The 17,821-nt window shown below is 33.8% G+C and overlaps 1 protein-coding gene across 1 annotated transcript in view; it reads right to left on the bottom strand.

Annotated features, from left to right (window-relative positions):
- Positions 1 to 4,899: 4,899 nt before the first annotated feature.
- LOC129231208 (acid-sensing ion channel 2-like) overlaps positions 4,900 to 17,821 on the bottom strand; it is a 39,507-nt gene continuing 26,585 nt past the window's right edge. Inside the window, exons 6-7 of the mRNA XM_054865455.1 lie at positions 11,194 to 11,273; positions 4,900 to 5,046 (exon numbers count right to left, since the gene is read on the bottom strand). Of these exons, the coding sequence (XP_054721430.1) occupies positions 4,910 to 5,046; positions 11,194 to 11,273 (217 nt within the window). The 3' untranslated portion in view covers positions 4,900 to 4,909. The remainder of the gene's footprint in view (positions 5,047 to 11,193; positions 11,274 to 17,821) is intronic.

Here is a 17,821-nt window from a genome sequence, read left to right on the forward strand (position 1 = left end):
TATGAAAATATTTGTAAAAGCTATTTGATAGAGATGGGGGTGTTTTTCTTGTGTCTCAGGAACGAATAAAATATTCAAGTGAGGCAAAGGTAAAAGTCCAATAGCAGAAACGCGTAGACCCTGCTATTCCCCGTCGTAGACTTTTGAGAAGGTTTGCAGACTATGCTTAGTTGGAAAGTTAAAAAAAAAAAAAAATAATAATGAAATTCTACGAATCTATTAGATTTTAAAGTAGAAAAATACAGTTCCGAATGAAACAGGAACAAAAAATTAAAAAAATGCACCGAAATGAAGTTAGAAATGAAGTTATCGACTTTGAATCCTAAGCTCTGGTGTAGACATTACTGCTTTTGTTTTTGTTCCGCTTATTATTAGCCATGCGCTAGCTTGCTTTGCAAACGTTTTATTACTTGATTCGAATTATTAGCCATATTATCACAGACATTTTATTACTATCCAGGAATCTGAAATATTTTACTCATGTCTAAATTCGTCTTACCAAATGCCGTGTTTGATTTGTGAAAAAGTTTTATCGTGCAAGCATCTTTAATATTATTTGCGTTGTGAGAGAGGAATTAATCGCCAGTGAAGTAAGAGTAAAAAATCGGCTAGCGTGACTGTAATATAATTGAGCCACGACGTTGAAATGTTATTTTTTTGGGGGGAGGGGGAGAGGGGTAGCAGGAAAGTGTTATTAACACTGAGCTGAAAAGGATTACTATCGTAATAGTTTTGCAAAAGTATTTCAACTCAAATCTGCTCTAATTACGCATTAACCCTTTTTTACTGAACGTCCGAAAAGGTGGTGAATACTGTCAAAGTCATAGCTCAACTAACCGGAGTCGCACTATTGCATGCTCGACAGTGGCGGATCATGGGATTGTGAGGCCCCAGCCGCAGCCTGATCCGGAGGCCCTCTATGGACACAACAAAAAACAATATAGTTTATTAATATTAACAATGCAGAAAATTATATGTGTATATATTTTTTAATTTTTTGAATAAAAAAATAAGCTTTGGAGGAGGTAGGGGCGCAGTTACATTCTTATTTTAAAAGGGAAAAAACGACATTTCTGTCAAAAAAATGCATTTAGCAAAATCCCAGTTTTAACCAGTTTTCCAATGCAAGTGTAATTTAGTGGCGCAACCAGAAAAAAAGTCTTAGAAGGGCGGGGCACTTAACAAAAAAAAAAAAAAAAAAAAAAAGGAAATCTGTGATTTGATAAGTGAAGGGGGGTCCGGGGGTTCTTGAAACTTGAAGTTTTAAAAACGTAATTTTAGACTTTCTTTGCTGATGTTTGGGGACAAAAAGGTGCAGGGTATCTCAGCGGAAAGTAGTAGAAATTGAAGCCTTACAAACGCGATTATAGGCCATATTTATTAACCGTGTTAGGGTAAGGGATGGAGCCCAGGGAATGCCCCCCGATAAATATTTTAAAAAATAGATCAAAAAATAATTTCTCTCCCCCCCCCCCCCTTCCCAATTTTCAAAATTGAAGTTTCAAAAACGTAATTGTAGACAAACTTTACATGATAAACAATTTTTCAAGAAAGGGGTGCTGAATCTCTTCCGTGAAAATTTGTTAAAAAATTTTTACAGCAATTTGTTTTTACTCAGGGGCTATTCCATTTAAGTTTTTTTCTAAGTGTAGTTTAAAAAACTTGATTTTTTTTAACAATATTAAAAAAAGGCAGTTCGGGGGACCCCGCTCGCTCGAATATTTCCTGAAATTTAAGTCTTAAAAAGGCGATTATTAAGACCATATTTTGTAACATTAGGGCCAGTAATTTATCGAGGGTCATTTAATAAGTCATCAGTGAAGCCCTTTTATTTTCGTTCCTTTATTTATTTATTTATTTTTTGATTTCAGTTGGATGATGGAATTTCTTTCGTAGTACGTTTACAGAACGAAGAACAAATATGAAAAAAAAAAAAAAAACATCAGAATTTGAGAATCCAGATTTTTTGTCAGTATTTTCCTGGAATTATTTATTTTCTTCTGAAATTCTAAATTCGAAAATTCTTATTCTGCAGAAATTTTCAAGTAAACCTTAAAGCCTATGTTTTTCTTTAAACATTATCATCATTTTTTTTTCCCGAAGCATTAAAACACGCTCTTTACCTGCTGCAGAATATGGCATATGTACATCTCCTGAATATAAAACTGAAGCACTAGTTGGCGAAACCTAACCTGGCAGCATTGTGAAAGCTACGCAGATCTAACTCTTAATTAAAGCATTACGACGCTGTCAGGTTAGGTCTTCCCCAACTACAGTTTATATATAAAACGTTTGCCTTTAGTGAGTAAATCAATCTTTATGAAGTAGAAATTGTAAAATATATTACAAACAAATGGCAATAGGGAAAGAAGGAGAACACTCAAAATCAACTACTTTCTCGCAGCAGAGGCATTTAAAATTTTTATAGTAAATTTTTATAAAGCGTTTTTTTGCAATGAATTAACAGATGTTCCTTTTCTCTGTAATAGAAATATAATTTAAAGAAGAATGAACAGTATTTTTTTTTTTTTTCAAAAGCTATACCTTTGTACCATTAAACCTATTATATTCAAAAACACCATTCCCATCATTTAACACTATGATAGCAGCATTATTCTAAAAATTAAATTTATTAAAACATATTATTCAACTTATCTCAAAAAGAATGGTCTTGTCGTTGATTGAAGACACAGAGCAAAAGCACGTTCACGAGTGAATCAAAACAGCGGACGAACGTTCTTCGTTCTTCCTCCAAAAAAAGAAAACATTCCCGCCTTTTCCAAATTACTTGTTTAACTAAATACGTCACAAAAACTATCTTGTTACGGGTTGGTTTTTACTGGTGGGAAAGCGGGAAACTTTGCAAAAAGTAAAGAAAGAAAACACAGTTGTTGCCATTGTGCCGATGGCTTCGATCTGGGACCCCCCACAGATCTGTCTGCTCCCTTCTAGATAAAGAAGGGCAATGAATTTGTTCATCAAGAAAAGTGACCATTCGGAGAGGTCGAATTACGTCAAGTTTATCCAATTTAGTAAGTCCTGCTTGCCTTAAAAACACCGACTCGGGCGTAATCGCACAAACGACGACTGGGATACTTTGAAGACGGACCATAATACTGTGACAAATGACGACTGGTTATTCTTTGTTTGGGGGAGGGGTCTAACCCCCTCTAAACACGTCCTTGGCCAGGCCTGGGATCTATAAATTTTGGGCCCCCCTGCATCAAAATCTGTAGGGCCCCTCCCCAGAGGTCAGCAGTGTATATTTGTAACGTTAATAAGCCTTAATGCTATTTTTTTTTTTTAATTTTTCCTTCAATTTTTTGAGCCGTTGAGCCCTTTACGGACGTGGGCCCCCCGCACTGCGGGATCTGCGGGTACGCAGATCCGGGGCTTCCTTGGCTATTCCAATTAAAGCAAATATCTTCATGGACAATAGTGTTTTCTTTAAACAAGATGCATACTCTTTACTCAGCCGAGTAGTAAGTGGCCGAGTGTACGGAGTACTCGGCCAAAAAACTACTTGGAACGGTAAAAAATATTCTAGCAAGACTAACTGTGCATTTTATCGGAAAGTACAAGATAGTTTTGTGGAGTATTTAAAAACATACAATTTTGTACTAAAATTCTGGGAAGAATGAGGAAAATCCAAACTCTTGGGAAAAATCTAAACAAAGGTACCTGAAGCCTGGGGCCCCTTAAGACTCAGGGGGCCCTAGCTCTATTGGAAGCAATTATCCCGCGCCTAAAATCCATGATTATCTATCAATTTCCACGACTTTTGAGGATTTACTATGGAAAACCATAATTTTGAGGATGTGACAATTGGCGGCTCCGAGGCCTCCTGCTTTGCTGGAGGCTCCAGCTCACAGGCCTCATGCGCCTGTGCGGTGATCCGCCACTGATGCTCGATAATTTTGGGATTCCTTGAAGGAAATAAAAGAGCGAGCACTGATTTTGAAGATGCAGAGCCAATTCATCGTATCAACTCCAGATGCCTTAAAATACAGCACCAGAAGATGATATGGTCTTAACGGAAAATACTACGAGACAATTATTACAAGAACTGGTCAAAAACATTAAAGTACACTTCACAAATCGTTCTTCATTTTCAGAGATAATGACCCTGACACCAGAGCACAAAACGTTCGAAAGTTTTTAAGAGCAGTTTGGCTTGAAAAATATGGTATTTAGTGTCACAGACATTTCAAATACCTATAATAAACAAAATCTGTTATGAAGAAAAGCTTTAACGTCACAAGATGCTAAAAAAATTTAGATAATTCATCTCTCCCCCCCCTCTCGTTTTAAATAAATAATAATAAAATGAAAACCAAAATCCGTATTAATCGGTTATTTATTTTGAAACTTCTTGTGCCACCTTTTACTCGTCATTTTAAAATTTAGCATTTGATTTTCAGGCTTTTCCCGGTGATGACTAATAATAAATGTCATGATTAATTTTATGCGGATTTACCTTGCAGACTACTTTTGGGTTTTTATTTTTTTCATTTTTTGTCGCAGACTATTGGAAAGGAAAACATTCTGTTAGCAAGAGTATTCTACAATTACACAAATTCAACCAATCTTCCTGATGAAGAGTTTGAAAATAAATTGTCCGAAGAACAAAAAAAGAAAAAAAAAAGAAAAAAGCTCGACTGGTATTCACATTAATGTGCAGGAAGAAACAAAAACGGTACGTGATGGACCATTTTTTTGTTCCCATGTATAAATGAAGCACGTTTTGTTTGTGCAGAATATAAGAGTTTCATTTGAATGACAGAAAAAAATTGAAATTTGTTGTACAGTGTAAAGAACAAGATGGTTTTTATTAATATTTTAAGCAGTATATTTATCTATTTATTTTGTATACAATTTTGTAGCAGTAGGTATCTGGTGTTTTTCATCGTTAAGAAGGCTTTGTTCTTCCTTTAGCCTTCCTGTCCAAAAGGGTGAAATAAATCCATTGTCCTAGAAAAATGAAAAGTTCAACTCCTGTCAGACAACTAGCTCCTAATAGCAATCCCATGGCTCCTCCGATGTCACCTGCAAACAAATGAATGATAATTGTCTATTATGGAAAAGAAGTTCGAACCCATAAAACTATTGCCTGCATTTTCCTGTGCAAAATGTCAACTGCGGCATGTCAATTTATTGTCTTTTCCCTTCTTTTCTCCGAATTTAAGGCTATAGCACTTGTACTTACGCATATTTTAGAATGTTACAACTGTCATACATAAAATATAATTTTTTATCTTCTGCTTTTAAACTGTGCTTTCTACAAAATTGGTATATATGGTTAAAACATGCACATAAGCATTATTACGCGAAATATATATACTATACAATTAATATTTTTTAAAAATGAAAATGACGGGGAAAAACACCTGGTCTTAAAACAATCCGGGTAATTAAACAGCCTGTTAATTGGAATGAAGTGGGAAGGGTATGGTTGCCATTTGGGCCTGTGCCGCCACTAATGGGTCAAACATTTGGGATCTATTGAATATTTAAAATCTTGTTAAATTAACCCTTTAAGTACATACACTGTTAAAACTACAGGTTGCATACGCTGCCTTTCAGGGGTGAAACGCTTGTAGCAACAGCGGCACCCATTACGGAATCAAAATGGCACCTCTTACTTGCGTGAAAAACAGGTATCCTTTAAAAGAAAGCCGTAGCAAGGATTCTGTTTCGGGGGGGGGGGGGGTCAAAAATTTTCGACGAAAAAGACGTAAAAGTCAGCTGTTGCTATGAGTTTTGTAGCATATTGCGCATTGGTACACATATGGCAATAGAGTGTGTGTGTGGGGGGGGGGGGGGTAACAGAGCAAAATGAAAATTTTTTTAGAAGAAGACGTGGGAGAGGGTTGTTTTTTGGAATTTTTTATTTTGAACAGTAATTTTACTGAATTACCAAGAGTTAAAGTTACTTTATCAAAATGAGAGCAAATGTTTCCTCAGATAATTTAAATTTATTATTAAAATTTAATATTTTGAATGTTTGATTAAGATTTTGATTGGGGCAGCTCCAGCTTGCGAAAGATACCAATGATATAAGGACCTTTAATTGGCGCTCAAGTTGGACATGAAATAGTAAAATACACCACAAATCACTTTTCATGAGCTTTGAGGATCAGGAGCGACCAAATGATTGCTTGTAAGGGAGGAGCAGAACTAGGAGTATTTTTAATATTTTGAAATACATGCCAAAATGACACTGGGTTCGGTATCTCATTTTAGACGCAATTTCAAAAGACATTTTTTTTCTAACGCAATTCAGGCTACATTTGGTAGTAACACAAGGGAAAGGATTTCGTTTACGGACGCTCCCCTGGAAATTTTTGAAGACTAAAAACCGCATTTGGGACTGTCCCCGGAAAATTTTGTTATTGAAGTGTTAAAAACCCAATTTTGGGATACATGTTGACATGTTAGAGGAGGAGGTGCTTGCTCTGACTCGGAATTTTTTTTTTAGTTTATAAGACTTGCGCTTGATGAAGCTGGGGGTTCTCAAATTGGGAGAAGGATCGGAAGTTCTCAAATTTTTGACAATAAGACTTTAAAAACGCCACTACAAATTTTCGGGTGAGTTTACGGGAATCCGATGGAAATTTAGGAGTTTTCCTTTCTTATAAAACACATTTTAAAGTTCTCTTTGGCAACGTTAGACAAGGAAAAGAGGTTCCCAAGAGACAACTGTTGGCAATCGAAGTCCAAGAAATATGATTTTCTATTTTGTTTGGTACGACGGCATAAGGCTGTCCTCCCGTAAATTTTCGAAATCAAAATTCTGAAGATGCATTTTTAAGTTATTTAGTGATATTAGGGAGGATAGCAGCGATCGGGGACTTTGACTCGAAAAGTTTCCAAAATTAATGGCTTAAAAACACAATGTCTAACACTTTGGTTTTGTCAAAGGGGTTAAAACCTTCTTTTGGATCACCGGTAAGTGTTTTTATCGCAACACTTAAACTTGCTGCTCTTAGTCAGAAGTTGTTGCAGCGGCATGATCTAACTCTCAGGGTCATTCCGAAGTCAAAAAATTAATGGGACGTTATACGAAATTAAAGACCTCTTTTTTATATCACATGTGTTTTAAATACAGGAGGAGAACCCTTCAGAAACTTTAAGGAATTGTCGTCTAGAAAAATCATTTTTGACCAGCTTTGATAATGTTAGAAGGAAGAGATGTTTGAGGTTGCTCCCCCCGAAACTGCAATTGTTATATCCCTAATTATGTTTATAAAATAAATTCGGGAGATCTTCAACGAAATTTTTAAAATAGTAGCTCTAAAAACGCAGTTTTGAAAATTTTTTGGTGATGTTAAGGGGAAGAGATTCAAGGACCCAACCCCGGAAAATTTCTTAATTTGTGACTTTAAAAATGCATTTCAGACAATTTTTGGTAATGTAAAAGGGAGAGGGGGGGAGGTTCAAGGGCGCCCCCAGTTTTTTTATGCATTTCAGACAATTTTTGGTAATGTAAAAGGGAGGGGGGGGGGGGAGGTTCAAGGGCGCCCCCAGTTTTTTCTTTTTGAAATTTAATCCTAATGCAATTATTGATTATGACCTATTATGCTGTGTGGGGAGAGGGAGGGGGCGGGGGCTCTCCCCCGAAATTTTGCGAATTTATAGTTGCAAAAACGCAGTTTTAGACGATCTTTTATAATGTTTGAGGTAAGAGAGATTCGAGGCCAATCCTCGGGACTTTTTTGAAATTGAAATCTTCAAAACACGATTGTAATATACCATCTTTGGAAACGTTAAGGGGACCGGCAATCTTTCGCAATTGAAGCTCCAAAAACGTAATTTTGGTTGTTGACTTTCAATGATGTTAGGAGGAAGAGTTTTTGGAGTTTCTCTCCAGAAAATTTTCAATAAAAAAATCTTTAATGATGTTAGGGAGAGAGGGGGGGGGCGGAGGGACATTCCCCCCGGAAAAAAATTTGAAGTTAGCTTTAAAAAAACCAGGCTTTAGAAGATCTTCGTAATGAGCGGGAGGTTTGAGGACCACTTTACGGTAACTTTCGGGGACGCGCCGTCGGAATTTTTTTTGAAATTGAAGCCCTAAAATCGAAAGTTTAGACGATCTTTGGTGAATTGGGGGGTAGAGGACCGTTAACACCTTACTTTTTTGTGAGTTGAAGTCCGAAAAACGAAGTTTTTTTCCATTTTTTATAGCATGTCAAACATTGAAAATTTCGGGATGGGGGGAGGGGGGGGGGTTCTTCTGACCCCCTGATCTTTTTTCCCCCGTTGGCTACGGCCTTGTTTGAAAAATAGGCAGCGGGGGAGAAAAGAAGAAACCCTTTCGGAGAAAAAAATGGCACTCTTACTGAATTCTATTGTAGACCCTCCTCCCCCTCCCCCGTATTGTGTGCGTTTTTGAATACAGTTGTGTAGTTTGTATTTTTTTTTTTAATTGTTTTGAAAAACAACATGATATACTAAGTTTTGGACATTTTTCACATTGAATTCTCTTTTTAAAATGATTAAAACTTGTAATTACAGCATTTGACCACATTTCAGAGTTTTCAACATAGTTGAGATGTTTTCATTGCTTTAATTCATCTGATCGTGCTCTTACTTGGTGTTTCTCAACTTCTTTTGAACCACAGACCGGTAGAAGCTTATGAAAAAAAAAATGCGGACCAGTGAAATTTTTATCCTTTTTTTAAAAATAAATAAAGAATAATAATATTAATAATATTAAACCTGGAGCCGTTAAAAACATGTGAAAAAAATTCTGCGTACTGATGAGTTCTTTTTTTTACAAAGTAATATAAAAAATAAATAAAACAATAAATATCTTCCTCCCTTAACTTGGTATCAAAGAGCTGTCACAAATATATTTAAATTTAAAGACGAGTAATTATTTCAATAATCATAGTTAAGTTAATAATCATTAGTGAGAAATTATAGAAAATTACACGATTTATTACATTAATAATGAAAAAAAAATACTTTTATTATTTTATTTCTTAATTTTATTTTAATTTATTCATTTACTTATTTATTTTGAGCAAAGAAATAGTAACGTGAATGAGGAAAAACCACCGAGCACCGGTAAAATTGTTTCCAAGGACCGGTGCCGGTTGAGAATCGCTGCTCTAATTTCCACTTGGATTTCTCAAATATTTTAATATGTTATTGATATTTACTACAGCATGATCCGTACCGAAAATGAAGTGTAGAGGTTCTTATGAATTATTTACAGGAAGAGCCAAAAATATTCTGGGATATTACAATTGTGGAAAAACAAAACCGTTTCATAAATATTCAGTAAATTACTGCCCATTAGCCAGGACTAAAGCAGAAATACATGAAATACACCGCCAGCTCAGTCATTTCCAGCCGAGGACAGCAGTTTCGTGCTTATTAGCACTCATCAGCCTGGCATAGGAAAGTTACTGCGCCGGAGTTGGAAAATCTCTTAAGGAAGTCAAGAGTGCCAAACAAACTGGTAGCTAATATGAATTAGCACAGACCAGACGAGTGACCGAAGCAATGGTTCATTTCAACTCGAAGATTGAAGGCAAGGCATGGTATATTCAGTAAATTACCGCCCATTAGCCAGGGCTAAGCAGAAATACATGAAATACAACGCCAGCTCAATCATTTCCAGTCGAGGACTGCAGTTTCGTGCTTATTAGCACTCATCAGCCTGGCATAGGAAAGTTACTGCGCCGGAGTTGGAAAATCTCTTAAGGAAGTCAAGAGTGCCAAACAAACTGGTAGCTAATATGAATTAGCACAGACCAGACGAGTGACCGAAGCAATGGTTCGGTTCAAGTCGAAGATTGAAGACAAGGCATGGTATTCACTGCCGGGCTGATCAGTGCTAAAAAGCACGAAACTGCAGTCATCGGCTGGAAATGACTGAGCTCGCGGTGTATTTCATGTATTTTTGCTTTAGCCCTGGCTAATGGGCGGTAATTTACTGAATATGCCATGCCTTGCCTTCAATCTTCGAGTTGAACCGAACCATTGCTTCGGTCACTCGTCTGGTCTGTGCTAATTCATATTAGCTACCAGTTTGTTTGGCACTCTTGGCATCCTTAAGAGGTTTTCCAACTCCGGCTCAGTCACTTTCCTATGCCAGGCTGATGATTGCTAATAAGCACGAAACTGCAGTCCTCGGTTGGAAATGACTGAGCTGGCGGTGTATTTCATGCGTTTCATAAATGTTCAAAATTTCAAAATTAGCAAAATAAAATGCACATGAAATTTTTCAACAATTTAAAAACCAAAAGAAATTTCTAACGCTATAATTATTCTATCGGCTTCACAAAAAAACCACCATCCAGATATTAACCGCTAACAGGAACTGATTCAAACACTTGAATGAAAAAAAAGTTGAACGGAGAGAGAGTTCAGTTTATTTTTTCCGTTTGGGGGGATCTTCTGTTATATCTACAAAGCACATGAATCAGCATTATTATCCAGGTTCTCACTTGTTGGTTATTGATAATCTTACTGCTGGTTATTATTTTGGTAGTTTAATGTTGTTTATCGAGTACTCAAGAAACTAATGAGAGATTTTTAGTAGCGTTTTGAATGATGGAAATAGCACGGCATTACAACGGTAAACTGAACAATGAAAAGCAGTGAACGTAGTTTTAAACACCTATAACCATGTTTGAAAGCCCTGAAAGCTACAAAGTGATCAAAAGCTGTACTTGTTATTTTGTAGTTTAATCCAAGAAAAGTTGAGTTTTAATCCAATATTTATTCAATGTGAAAGTCACATCGTTGCAACTGCGTTGCAATCAATCCTTCGTCCGCCATATTGAAGTGGTTAAATGTGTGTCAAGCCAAAGCGAATGTGCAAGCGATTCATTCTGCGATTGCGTGGTCTTTTGGCACCCTTACTCTATTTTCTGGCCAGCATGGCACCCTGGGGCACCGTGGTTTCACCTTAGTGTGAATATATTCAATCGTCTGGAACCCCTGGTTTTAGCAGTGTATATACAGGTATGTATATAACACTAACCTAATTTTGAGATTGTATATGAAAAAAAAAAGCATCAAAACCCCGTAATTCTTTTATGGACAATCTATTACAGAAGAAATAAAAGTTATTTTCTCTACTCTACAAGATGCTTATTTATTATTATCAGTTACATAAATTGTTGTTAAAAGATTTTCTCGAAATATAGTGATTGAATGCATCGCAAAATTCATACTTACTAAACAGCGAGGAAAGGTAATGCTTATGGTAAATGTTGTGGTAGTAGCTAATAGTGTTATAAGAAATTGATATCCGACTCCTGAAAGAAAGAAAGAAAAAAAAAACATGTACATAAAATGTTAGAACTTGAAATTTTCAGTAATTCAGTTCAGTTTTTGTTTTGTTCACACTTCTGACACAAATTCGGCATAATATACAATTTTTAAATTATTGAAGATTTGAGGCATTATGAGTTAGTTAAGATGCGGAATGGAATGTACCTAGAAATCTGTATACAAAGATCCCTGAGCAAAGTGGGGGAGGGGGGGGGGGAATTAACTCTCTGACTATACTTAACGCTCTCAGTGTAGAATATGCAATTACCAGAATCAAGGTATGCCATTGAGATCCTAGAGAATACAGTGATGGTCACGGCTACTGACAGTTTCTCTAGACTAGCATTACTGAAATATTTTCGTTGTCCCTTATAAATCAAAAGTAATAGCTAAAGATGAGTAAACATTTAAAAATCAAAAGTAATAGCGAAATGTTAATATGCTATTCCAGGTAAAAGCTTGCGTTTGACCTACATTTAAGTGCTGCTCGACATTATTGAAATGTTCTCAAAAGAATCATTCAAATATACATGGTTTTTTCAAGAAAAAAGCCAAGGTTTTGTCGCTTAACCAAACAAAAAGATCACAAGCACATCATTACCTTGAAAAACTACTCAAAAAAGCAATGCGGTTTTCAGGCCGCACTCGATCATATTCCATGCTGTTTTATATTATTAAAAATTTCCTAGAAGAGTCCTACAAATTGAGTTTTTTTCCCCAAAGAAAATAACGAAGATTTTCTCCTACCAAACAGAATGACCATGAGGACGTCATTACCACGAATAAGTTTACTCAAAACAAGCAATGCGGTCGTCAGAGAAAAACGATCATTTACGTGGTTTTTAGCATCAAAAGATCATAAGGTAGAAATTATCTTGAAGTTCAGCAAAAAAAAAAAAAAAAAAAGATAAAATGTAAGCAAAAGTAATTACAATAACAATCAAACTTATTAATCCAGGAGTTGAGCAAACTCTGATCTAGCCCCCCATATGTATTGATTTAGAATGGGAAGATTTTATAACCGTAACATTTAACTTGCACCAGTTACCATTAGCGGACATTTAGAATCTTCTAATCGTAATTGGCATATACTCGCAACCCTCCAGTTACGAGTCCAAAACAGTAGTGGGAAAAGGACAGTTCTGCGGCAGGAGGCGCAATGCGCAATATTGCGCCTCCCACTCCCCCTCTGACCTTGGGGTTGCGCATGAATCTTGAAGAAGGTGACGAGGGTTTTTTTCCCGTGATTTCGCTCTTCCTCGTTTTCACTCGGCTACGTTTTCGCCCTTCCTCGTTTTCGCTCGGCTACATTTTCGCTCGAGTTTTTGCTCTTCCTCGTTTTTGCTCGCGTTTTTACCGTGAAAGGTTACAGGGATATTTTTAGACTTGGTCGTTTTTACCGTGAAAAGTTTTTGGACTTAGAATATTTTTCCGTAACCTTATACGATGGTTTTCGAGTGGCAACCTGTTTAGGGTATGACAAAACGTCACAATTGTTGTCATAAGAATGTGTGATACTTTTTGTCATGCCATCCTCATGAAGTTGTACAGAGCTATTTCCAGTGTTTTTTTTTTTTTACAAACATACTGGACTTTGTCGTTTTTTTTTTTACCGTGAAAGATTTTCCCTACGTTTCTGAACTTTGTTACAAAATAAATTTATGTTTTAAGTTGACGGTCCCACCAACCAGCCCGGTGTATTAAATACACCCCATCAACTTCTTTTCATCTACCAATGCAATTTGCATACAAATGCAGATCAATTTTGAAGAATTTTCACAAGTTAGATCAATCAGCTTTAATATTCAATATGATTTATACATTTTCATGAGTTATGTTTTAATCGCGTTATTAATCGTTTACACTGTCATTTTATTATTTTCATGCATTTATTATACTTGTAAAAATAAATCCCAACTCTGTTATATTTATCATTCTTTCGGTGATTCTTTTTTTTTTTTCGGACTTTGAATAATTTCGACGAATGGTTGTCAAGACAACCAAAGTTTCGCGAATTTAATTATTTTTATTTTACAGAGTGTCGGGAATCGAACACCCAAACTTTGAGTTAGCAAAAACGTATGCTAACCACTATGCTATATTTCCCATTACACTTTCAGTCTTAATGTGAATCTGTACCATGACAACGAATATTACAATTAAATTAATTTTAAAACCATCAGTTAATTCACTCTTTAGTACTAATCATGGCATATCATTAACTGTATTTCAGCTCATAATTGAAACTATCATCATTATTATTATTTTTCATAATAACAAAGTTTTCACTTAAGTAAAGATTTATTTAAATACAACCCATTTGAGATTTTAGATTTGGTTCAATGCTTTGTGGACTTGAAATATATTTTAAACTTTGATTTTCTTTTTCATGCATTTCAAACTTTATCATTTTTATTTTTTCTAACTTGTTAAATTTTCTTAACTAATTTCTTTTTTCTTTGTCAAATTGACAAATATTTTTTCTAACTTGTAAAAATTTCGAAGAAATAATTTTCTTAACTAATTTTTTTTTTGACTTTCATACAACAAAATATTTTTCTTACTTGTTAAAATTTCGAAGAAATAATTAACTTAAATATTCTTTCACACATTTTGAACTTTAACGTTTTTTCCTGTCATTTAGCACTTTGATTTTTTTTTTCACTATTTTAGCGTTTTTCAATTATTTTCAGTCTTTAACTATTTTCTTAACTTTTTAGTCTTTAACTAATTTCAAGCATTTCAGACTTAGATTAATTTTTCGTGATTTCGATTTTTTTTTAGTATATTTTAGAGTTTGATCATTTTCTTGCTTGTTTTTACTTTATCGTTTTTTTTCCCCCGTTATTTTTAAACTTAGAAATTTTTCACAATTAGTAACAGGAATCGAACACACAAATTTTTCGAAACATTATCAAGTCTACAATTTTCATCCAACTAAGTTAATTTAAAAACTTGCAATCAATTTACTCTTAGTAGTAATTAACACTTATCATTATCAAATTTTCCCGATTTTAAAAAAATCAACTTATTTAATTTTTTTCCAGTAAGCAAATTTCGCACTCAAGTTACATTCCAACACTGCATATACGTTTCAAGAGTTTCATTGAATTTATCACATTTTATTTAATTATTTTTTGATTAGTATTAAACTTAGTCATTTTATCGCTTAGTATTTAACTTAATCATTTTCTTGCTTGTTTTTACTTTATCGTTTTTTTCCCCCGTTATTTTTAAACTTAGAAATTTTTCACAATTAGTAACAGGAATCGAACACACAAATTTTTCGAAACATTATCAAGTCTACAATTTTCATCCAACTAAGTTAATTTAAAAACTTGCAATCAATTTACTCTTAGTAGTAATTAACACTTATCATTATCAAATTTTCACGATTTTAAAAAAATCAACTTATTTAATTTTTTTCCAGTAAGCAAATTTCGCACTCAAGTTACATTTCATCACTTTATATGCTTTTCAAGAGTTTCATTTAATTTATCACATTTTATTTAATCAACTCTATTAATTATTTTTTGATTAGTATTTAACTTAGTCATTTTATCGCATAGTGGTTTACTTTATTATTATTTTTTTTTTCATACAAGCACTCTTGTTAGAATAAAACAAAATTTTCAACCTTCATGAATTAGAATCACTTTGACTATTTCATTTTCCCAATAATATTTTACTTTAACAACTAATTTCTTTAACAAAATCGATATCATTTATTTTAGTCTTTATCCTTTTCGAACGATACATTCAAATGGACAGCTATACGTTAGATTAAGAAACTTAATCTAAAATTTGACAAATTAAGTTAAAGCTAAATACTGACTAAAATTAAGTACAAAAGACTAACCTTTTTGGGGTGAAATCTCTCAAGTACCAGCTATCGCGAAGTTATTTAAAAACAGTGAATGAAATTGTAATAAGTGGATTGTTAATTATAACTCAATCTCACAAATTACAACTACACGCATGTTTTATTTGAAATCGCTGCATACGGCTGTTTGCCCATCGTCGATTTGCAGAAGGCATGCCGTAAAATCGCAAATCAACTCGGCTGTTGAAAAAAACTACCGTAATCCTACAGCACTTCGGATGGTCCACACACAACGGTGCGAATTGAGGAAATGACTTTATCAATATTTCTATCTACCCTTTACCGATAACAGATAACAAACCCCACGTGCGAGTATGATTCACCCCTTAGCAAGTACGTCTTGTAAGTGATGTCACTGTTTCTGACCAATTAAAATTAGTTCACGTTTCTCAAATATCAAGCACATAGATCGACAATAGTCTGATGTCAGGTTTTCCAAACAAAATTTTAGATTTTAATTCGTAGTTTCGAATTAATTTCTTTTTCATTTCAAACTTATAAAAAAAAATTTCCAGCTTGTAAGAATATTTCTTTCAAAAACAGATTTTTGATTCAAAACAGTATTTTTTCAAACTTGTAATATTTTTCTACTTAGAAAATGAAATCAAAAATTTTTGTTTTCTTTAATCATATAAAATGTTTTTAAGAAATAATTTCTCAAACTTGTAATATTTTTCCACTAATTAAAAAAAATCAATTTTTTTTTCAATCATATAAAAATAAATTTTTAATATTACAACAATAAATTTTTCCGCAAAAATATTTTTTCAAATCAAAATAATAATATTTTTGTAACATATTATTTTTTTTTCTTTTCAATCTTTTTTTTTTTTTCGCAAAACTATTTTCTTTTTTTTTTCAAAAATTTTCAAACTTACAAAATAAAATTTTTTCAACTGAATCTTTAAACGAAATGCTTTAATTAAATTTAAAACTCAATATCACTTTACTCTTAGTATTAATAACCAATAGCACTTAACCATTTACTCTTTGCACTCTAAGTATTAATTAACACACATGCATTAGAAATAATAATAATAATGTTTAAGATACTTACAAATCATCCACTCAAGCTTTCAAATATCCATCTAGCATGTTATTGTTCATTCGTGTGAGGGAACTTGTAATAAAACTTTACACATCAACCGAAATTATAAGCGAAAATATCACATTTTTAGCACTTAATATAATCCTACAATTAACAAATTGGTTTTAACTTTGAATTTAAGAAAAATAAAAACTATTACACACTTAGTAACATATCTATCGATGTATATTATTTCATGACAAATCACAAATAGGTGAGGATCTTTTATCGATCATGTGACCAACTAAGTTAAGAAAGAGCGTTCTTATCTCATATGAGAATTTATAAGTCTTTAATATTTCTCTTTAATGTAAGTGTATTGATACGTACGAGTTTGTGTATGTGAATATAACTGTGTATTGTTTTCAAACCATTGACATGTTTAAGCTTTACGGTTCTAATTTTGACTTTCCACTTAGCATTAGTCGAAGTCCTTCGCATGTATTAAACTATAGAAATATTACAAAAAATTATATTTTCACTCAGTCTTAATTACAAAACCATACAATAAGATGAAGACAACACCGATAGTATAAAGATTACTTACAATAAAGTGCATATAAAAAATATATGTAAGAGTGATTTCAAAGTATAATCCATCAACCATATTCAACAACTCAATCAAAACACAAGTCTCTTTTAAAATGATAAGCACAATTTATTCACACATACAGTAAAAGACAATTAAAAAAACTTTCATCTTTAAGTAAAACTCTTCAAAACTTTCAAGCGTATTTTTAACATCGATTGCATCAAATAAATCAGACACATGACATTTTAAACATGGACTATCAACATTCAAAGTAACGAAGTCACGAGTCAAGTTTTCCCAATTAACATTAAAAAGAGCCTGTTCAAAAAAAGTGTCGAACTTTCGACCCCTTGTTAATGATTCACATTCATGCACTCTCTCTCATGTAAAAAATGAATCCATTTTTACAATCCACACATTCTTTTTTAGAAAGGTAGTTTATGTTGCATATGAGCTCATCAAATAGTCACTTACGTAGAGAATCAGCCAGTTTACGAACTTCTTGTGATGTATATGTGCTGATTTTATCACATCGACAATCACAGGGATATTTTTTCTCAATTTCCAAAAGGATGTACTCTTTTAGAGTATAAGTCATAAGTTTGTCTTTGACACTACGTGAGATACAAGGGGACGCGTAGCACAATTTGTCAATCTGGCTTTCCAAAAGTAGAATTCTATCAGGCATCAACTGGAACACTTCTCGTTTCAGTTTGAACAATCTTTGCACACTAACACAGATGTTACCATTCGCACTCGACTCTCCTTTTTTTTATAACAAAAGCGAAATCACGGTCTTCGATTAATTTTTGATTTATATTTTTACGTAGGCTTGAAATAAGTGATCTCCACACATCTGGTTCTAAGGAAATACCATCCTTAGTTGGTCGAAGAATACCATCTTTCCCACACGTATATCTTCTAATATGCACGCATGTACGTTTCCGAAAAGTATTCACCTAAAGTGAAAATACAATCACCCAAGTGTATCATATCATCAGGCTGTGGAGAAGCCTCAGTGTTCATTTTC

This window comes from Uloborus diversus, chromosome 10 (genome assembly GCF_026930045.1).
Source record: "Uloborus diversus isolate 005 chromosome 10, Udiv.v.3.1, whole genome shotgun sequence".
NCBI lineage: Eukaryota > Metazoa > Arthropoda > Arachnida > Araneae > Uloboridae > Uloborus > Uloborus diversus.